This window comes from Humulus lupulus, chromosome 3, assembly GCF_963169125.1.
Source record: "Humulus lupulus chromosome 3, drHumLupu1.1, whole genome shotgun sequence".
In the NCBI taxonomy this organism is placed as follows: Eukaryota; Viridiplantae; Streptophyta; class Magnoliopsida; order Rosales; family Cannabaceae; genus Humulus; species Humulus lupulus.
The window spans coordinates 6,387,652-6,396,072 of record NC_084795.1 but is presented as its reverse complement, the minus strand read 5'-3'; the positions used below and the strand labels follow the sequence as shown (position 1 = coordinate 6,396,072).

The window sequence follows — 8,421 nt, the reverse complement described above, 5'->3', positions numbered from 1 at the left end:
CTACAAAAATAGTCAATTTTGGCATTTTAGTTTAAAGATATGAAGTTGTTTTAAACAACAAAATATATTCATTATACAGAGTACTTTATCTAAATATAATAAAGATATAAATTGATTTACTCTACATCAAATAACCTGACTTACTCAAGTGTATAAATCCATGCAGTATTGCAGTTGAAAATATATGATTAAGAAGATATACATTTGTTTACCTATAAGAGTAGAAAATATTACAAAAATGAAGTGTAAAAAGAGATTTATTATACTTTTTTAAATTCACTAAAAAAATAGGTTAATCGATACTAAATTAGATTAAAACAAATGTGCATATTTGGAGGGTTTTTCTTTTTTAAAAAAAATTATACATTTCTAACATTTTTTGTACGAGTGAACAATGATTGCCATAAATAGTTTACTCACATACTCTTATGAATATATATATATATATATATTTTTTTTTCAATTTCCCTCAAATGTAATAATTCTTTTGAAGTTTCATTTTCTCCATTTTTTCTCCTTGTAAAAAAAACAAAATAAACGTCTTTTTTCCAAAAAAAAATATTCTGAAGCAAAAAAAAGAAAAAAAGATGCTACATACACAAATTTAGTACAATGATTATATTGGAACATGACCTGTCTCCTATAGACTATTATTTTTTTTTGACAAATCCTATAGATTTATTTTAATTTCAAAAACTTTTGTTGGTAACATGTCGATTACTATATTTTTTGTACTCTTTTAATAATGGATTTGAAGAGCATATTTTGGCATTGTTAACAAGCCAATCCAATAACAAAAGAAAGAAATCACACCATGCAATGAGTACGGATTCACTTACTTATAGTGATAAATAATTATATGATTATGAACCAAATTCTAATTAGGCACAACAACCACTAAATATTATTCACTTGTTCAAGAAATAATTAGAGAAACATTTTATGGTAATGGACGATAGATTGTCTACCTACTTCTACAAGTTGGCACTTTGATTTTCTAAATACATAATAGAGAGTGATTATATACTTATTTTTAAAGTATTATTAGTTTAGAAAAAAGAAATAAAAAAATCAAATCATTATTTGATTTATGAGATTCCTTCTAACTACTCTATCTTTTTCATCATCCACATTAATATTATCATATATATATATATATATAAACAAAAGTTGTGTTTATTATCTTGTAAATGATGAAAATAACATCTTGTTTTTTTATTTTTTTGTATTTTTGTCAAATTTTGATAATATTTTACAAAATAGTCTCTAACTAAAATTTTGACTAATTGTCTTAATTTTTTGATCAATTGTGTAGAGTGTTAGATGTCAATTTATAAAAAATAATAAAAAATAAGTCATTTTACAAACAAAAAAAAACGTTATTATGATTAGACAAAGACACTCTGTAATTTACTTTTATTTTTTTTTATATAAAAGTCAATTTAATTATAGAAAGTATTTGCTAAATACAACATGTGATTAACAAGAACTATATTGTCATTTTTGAGAGATGGTGAGTTAATTAAAGCTGTTAGATATCATTAAATAGTTTAGAAAAACGTATCTGTAGTGATACCTAACATCACAATTAATAGTTGATATATATACATGTGAATTTACTGGTTGGGATCTAAATTTTATAATTATTATTTGTGGCAGGGATTTAAATGAAATATTTAGTCCACCACACACATATTTCGTACCACACTTCGAGATGGTTAAATATGAACAAATAGATTCCATTCATAAAAATGAAAAATATCATCACGTGAAACATAAACATGACTTTTCTTCTTTTGAATATTAAATAACTACTCATGTAACACAGAAATAAATTATATACTTTGAAACCTTAAAAAAAGATTAAAAGTCTCTGTTTACATAGTCGTTTTCCAAACATAATTACGTGTTATGTCGTATTTAATTAATTAATAATGCTTTTTAATCTACTGTCGTTCCAACTTTCAAAACAGAAGGAAATTGCCACGAATTTGTACACGAACTAGAAAAAAAAAACATCATAATATTTTGTGATTATTTTAACTAATAACAATCAATTTGATTGGAATAAAACTAATACGTGGTGATTAACCATAAATCATTGATGATATAAATTAATATTTACAGATTCTTTTTGTTGGTAATAATACAATAATAATATTAATAATTATTATTGTTCTAACAACAAATTTAATTTTTCTCTACAATAGATATGACCTAACCGCGTCACAGCAACGAGTCGCGGCCGAGTCAAGTCTAGACACGGCTGCTGACTCGTCTGAAACTAAACCGGAATCGGCGTCCCACCAGGTTTCGTCCACGTCAGCTTTTGAAAATTTCTTCAGCGGCGAGCTCACTTTTCTCAAGTCGCCGATTGTTAGTCCGCCCGTGACGTCATCTCCGACGTAGACCTTTTCGGCGCCGTTGGTTGCGACTCCGACAATCTTCCCCAGCTGCGGGCCCCAATCGGCTAGTATCGCTGGGATCCGACTCCCAACGCGCGTGTCCCAAACTCCGAAGGTCACGCGCCCGGAGTCGCTTCCTTCGGCCGAAAGTATCGCCGCCGGTGATGAGGATGAGTACAAGGACACAATTTTCTGGTTTGGGCTGCCGTCGAGGCCCAACCCAAGGCCCAAGCTGTCCCAGAGCTTGACGACGCTCTTGCCGCTGGAAAAGTCAGACCATGAGAATTGGTCAACGAAGCTCCGCCGCCTACGGAGACCCAAATTACTACTCTGGTCATGGCCGGCGTAGTGTCTTGAACCTTTGACGTGGAAATCTTCATCTGCAGAAAGACAATCCATGTCATCGGAGTACGACGACGGAGCTCCGTCAGAGTCGTAAGATGAGCACGAAACGTCGTCGTCGTCGTCTTCTTCGTCGACTTCATCGTCTTCGTCATCGCTGGTGAAATCGTAATCGTCAAAATTGTCGAGAAGAGGTTGTGAAGCCGAAGAATCTTTACAAAAATGGCATTGTATTCTAATTACCAAAATTTTGATTCTGCTAATTATGGTGCCGAAGGACGCTATCATCGCGATGATGAAGGCACCCCATTTCCAGAAATTATGAGCGTGAAAGAGCTTTTCTCTGGCGGTAATGGAAAGAATCTGAGAAACAAAAGATGGGTTTTGCAAACAAGTAACTCCGGCGCCGTCGAAATTACTTATTCTGTTAATAACAGGAACCTCCATATCCAAAAACCAAAAAAGACAGAGAAAATGTGAGAGAGAATAACGTGTTAGAAGATTTGAGAGATAAGAGAATATGGAAGAGCAGAGGAGGTTTTCGCTTTGTATGGGTTTGGGTGTTTATAAAGGAAAAAAAAAAGAAGGAAGAAAATAATGATTGAAGTGGTAATAAGGTAAATAAAATAATTTGAAATTCTCAGATAATGACGTGGCAGATAACAGCTGAGTTAGAGAGAATATTCCGTCCACGTCAGGAGAGTTTTTGAGAACTTTTGGGAATACGAGAGAGAGAGATTGGAACGATTGGGTCAGTGCTGAGTCATTGGTGGGAAGCAAAAGACTTACACGAGATATGGGATTGGGAGAATCTTGTTTTGGGGCACACACTATGTATTTTTTTTTTATAAGGGCACGTACTATGTTTAATCACTTGATCGTATATGGTAATTTAATATGGAGTATCATTTATTATAAGTGCAACACTATTTTATGTATAAGATATTAGGGCCGAGCATTGGGCGGGTTGATCGGGTTACAAGACATTTTTACTCGTCCAATGTCATAATCGGGTTAGCAAAAGTGACCCGTAACTTGTCCAATTAAGAATTTTTTTTTAACCCGTCCAATAATTTGGGCGGGTTGGTCGGGTTAACCCGCCCAAACAAAAGTGGTATTTTTTTTGTTTACATTTTTGTAATTTTTTTCATTTAAATACTAGTACTAATAATGTGAAGTTTATCTTTTTAAGCTTAAAACAATATTTTAAACTTATAGTAAAAAAATTAAAACAAAACTTAATTAATTTATACATTTATTTGAATATATTAAAAATAATAAATTCTTAATTGGGCGGGTTGATAATTATTTTCAACCCGCCCAATGTAACAATTGAGCGCTTTAAATTTTGGTCGGTTTATTCGGGTTGTATTTTTTGGCAGTTTTTTCGGGTTGGTTTGGGCGGATTATTCGGGTTGGGCGGGTTGTAAAAATTTATGCACAGCCCTATAAGATATGATCAAAGTTTATTTATATTACGATATTATTTATAGTCACAACGATTTTTTTTTGTAAATTTTTAAGAAAAATTAAATAATTTAAGATGTCAAAAACAAATATTGAGATTTTCAGTATTGTTACGTGTGTAAATATTAATTTAGATTTTAGTTTTGACACTCTAAATTATTCAAATTTTCTTAAAAATTTTGGTAAATTTGGGTGCACATATCATTATTTTTATTTTTCTACTATTATAGAAAATGATATGTGCATTCAAAATATATACTCAAACATTACACACAATGATGTGACAATTAGTCTAGTCAATCACATTTATTAAAACTGTGACTCACTATTTTAAAAAGTAACGACATGTCATTGTGTGTAATGTTTGAGTGCATATTTTGGATGCACATATCATTACTTTTATTTTTATATAATGGTGTTAATTACAAAAATGCACAGAACATGTTAGCCATAAGATTTGAGATTAAATTACATTAATTACCTTATAAGAGTGAATAAAAATTATTTATACTAAAATAGAAAATAAAAAAAAATTGGATAAGACCTACATAAAATAAGTGAAAAAAAAACTTCCCTCCAATCACTGAAAAGAATGACACATTATCCCCATTGATTTTTTTTTCTTATTAAATATGTAAATTACATCAAGAGATTATATTTTCTTTTATAATTAATTTTAAATAAACAATCAAATACAAATTATAATGATCATTTTGCTCTAACCTACACTCACCAAAATTTGATAATTCCAAATACAAATAAGTAAACATGTACTGGGGTGGGGTGGTGATCATGTGCTGGCTTGATCAAGTGTGTGTGGGTCTAACAAATTTGTGGTGATCATTCCTCAGACTGTGTCTACCATACAGATCATGCCACGTAGCGACACCTCTTTCATTTGTTTCCCTTAACAATCTTTAGTTTTGGCTTTTCGGCTTCTGGGGTTGGGTGAGTGGGACCACCACACACAAATTAAATCTCTTTTTTAATTTTTTCCCTATATTTTGTGCAAAATCTGGCTGGTGTGGGCTCCACACCATAACTCCATTTTCCTCGACCCTCAACTTCTCAGAATTCTCATCCTCTTTTTGTTTTGGCTGCTGTCGTGACTCTTTCACCGGCCACCGCCACAGCTCAGCTCCCACAAGTCACTAGAATTGGTGGTCCACCACCTTAGACTATACAAATAAATTGAAAATTTTAAATTAATTTAATAACGTTGTTGAATATTATTATTATTATTATTCGAGAAAATATTATTTTGGTACTGTTATATTTTTCGAATATCTGATCGTCCCATATATTTTATAAAATTGATTAAAATTGTATCATAAATCTAATTTTAGTCAAAATATTTTCAATTATCGAATCGTTAGTAATACAATGAGTTTAGAGAAGTTGAAAAATTAGTTGAGGAATTGAGAATGAAATATTATTTTGTAAATAGTTTATACATTTTTAGACCCTGTATTTTACATCATTACCTATTTGGACACTGTATTTTGAAAAATTATTTTTTGAACCCTGTGTTTTGTAAAATAATTCAAATAAGCCCCTAAACTTGATTTCGATGAACAAAAAATTGAATATAACAACACAGTTCTTAGGCAGAATGACTGTATTTTTGTTCTGAGTTGTTAGTTTGACAAATTATTTGTGATTTTAGTTCAAAAAACTTTGATCAAAATCGGATTTATAGTTCTATTTGAATTATTTTTGAAAATATAAAATCAAAAAAATAATTTATTAAAACATAGAATCTAAACAAATAATGAACAAAAACACAGGATCTTAAAAGACATAATCCTGTATAACACAAAATTCAAATTATCATTTAGCCCATGACATATTCTGAAAAAACAGATGTCCTATTTTACCTTATAATATTAAGGTTTTCTCAAAAAGTAATAATAATGAACGAATATAGCATTTTTAGGAGTCAAATCAGATTTGGCGTAAAAGTGAGGCTCTTTTGAGAATCAATCTCTATTAACATGATGTGGTGTGGTTGGTTTATGAACAAGTAGTGAAGATAACGTTTGGCCAAAACTCTTATTGGGAAATATATGTTTTCTTGTTGTAATGAAATTTAAGGTCCTATCTTTAATCATACATTATTCATAGGCCTAAAGATTGGTTGTTTTTGTGGTCATAAAAGCGTAACTTCGCCGTTATCAGCCGGGAAAACGTCTAATGATTGATAACATCCACTTATCAATACACCATAAGAAACTATATACATATATTACACCATAGTTTGCCCTCAAAATATATATATATATATGTTTGTATGGTATATAACGACAAGTTTAATTATAAAAAAACACATTGATACTGGTTTGTATATTAAATATTTAATTTTGAGGCATTATCAACGAGTCAATGACACATTGATACTGACTAACCCACATCTCTTTCTTTTTGGAGAGAATTCTGGAGATAACACCAAGTGGACTTTTTAATCTTCTAAATAAATAAATTACATATTAATTAATTGGGTAAATACTATTTTAATCCATGTATTTTGTAAACTTTAGCGATCGGACTCTGTATTTTATTAAATAATAATTTAAATCTTGCATTTTGAAAAATTAAAGAAAATAGTACCCTAGACCATATTTTAATCTTTTTTTTTTAAATATGACCAAAATACCTCCACTTTTATTAAAGATTTAATATTAATTATATTTACTTAATTTTAAAAATACATAATTGAAATAATAGTACAAAAATATAATATTTTAATTTGAAAAAAATAAAAAATTTAAACAAAACATAATTGAAATCTTAAATAAATCTTAAACAAAAATCATCAATAAAACTTAATTAAAACTAAAATGAATTAAAATTAAAAACCAAAAACACAAACACAAACATAGAGTGAATTTTTTCGAAACACTATTCTCTTCTTCTTCTTCTTCTTCTTTTTTTTGAACTGGGTTGCTTGGGTGTTTGACGGAGTTGGGACAGAGAATGGGGTGATCAAAGGTGCCAGATTTAATGGGGCTGGGACGAAGGCTGGGCGACTGGGGTGTTGGATTTGACGCGGCTGGGGCAGAGGTTGGGGCGACTTGGGGGTGGGCGATCTAGCGACTTAGCTCTGGGTTGCGGATGGGGGTGCTCGACGACAACTCCATGTTGCAGATGGAAGCGCTTGGCCTTAGATCTGGGGTCGTAGACGAAGGTATTGGCAAACGAAGCTTTCACAACAGATTAGCTTTGAGGAAATGCAAGGCTAGCGATGAAGGCAACAAAGATAGGCTATGGGTTTGGGTTCTCGGTGTATTTGGGTTTGGCTTCGCGTTCTTGTGTTATTGAGTTTGTTCTTGAGTTTAAATTAAAATATCTGGGTTGTAATCTTCTGAGTTTGTTATGGGTTGCAGGTTACGTTCTTCTACCCTATAAGTTTTGATTTATTGATTTGTTTGTTATGGGTTACCGGTTACTGGATTTGTTGGTTTTGATTTCATAGATATATTCATATTGTGATTTTGATTTTTGTTGATGTTATGAGTTTCTAGGTTCTATGTTCATGAACTTTGGCTTTGTTATTTCTAATTTGAGATTTTTTTTGTTTTATGATTACAGATGAACAAGTTTTGGAAAATTTTGGGGATGAACATGGAGGGAAGTAAAAGACATTTAAAACTTGTATTTATTTTTGGTTTAGGATTTTTTTTTTTTTTTATAAAGATTGAAGATTAATTTTGGTTAGAACAAGTTTAAAATAGCATTAATTATTTTTATTTAACAATAATTTAATTTATTTTTTATTTTAAAATGTTATTATTTAATAAATTCATTAATTAATAAAACTTGGGGGTATTTTGGTCATATTGAAAAATTATTTGACCAAAATTGAGCTTACGGTATTATTTTGCTCCATTTTGCAAAACGCAGGGTCCAAGTTGTCATTTAACAAAACAGAGGGTCCAATCGGTAACTTTTGCAAAACACAGGGTCCAAATTAGTATTTACCCTTAATCAATAGATTTGATACTATGTGTAATATTTATATATGAATTGAAATATATATGGGAAGTTTTTAGGGTGGGGACATGCCTTTTGTCCTTATCGGTAGGGACATTTTTATTTTTTGCACGTGAAAAAAATTATAATTCATTTTTTTATATGACGGTTTATAATGTAGTTATTTAGAACCTCCCACTAGTTTTTTTAAAAAATAGAATAATTCAAATTATTTCAC

General features: G+C 30.5%; 1 protein-coding gene across 1 annotated transcript; it reads right to left on the bottom strand.

The window, feature by feature from the left end:
- Window positions 1-2,057: 2,057 nt before the first annotated feature.
- LOC133821942 (uncharacterized) lies at window positions 2,058-3,297 on the bottom strand. The gene has a single exon (XM_062254124.1). It carries the CDS (start codon window positions 3,192-3,194, stop codon window positions 2,202-2,204), a length of 993 nt encoding a protein of 330 aa, XP_062110108.1. The 5' UTR covers window positions 3,195-3,297; the 3' UTR covers window positions 2,058-2,201.
- Between the last annotated feature and the right edge of the window lie 5,124 nt (window positions 3,298-8,421).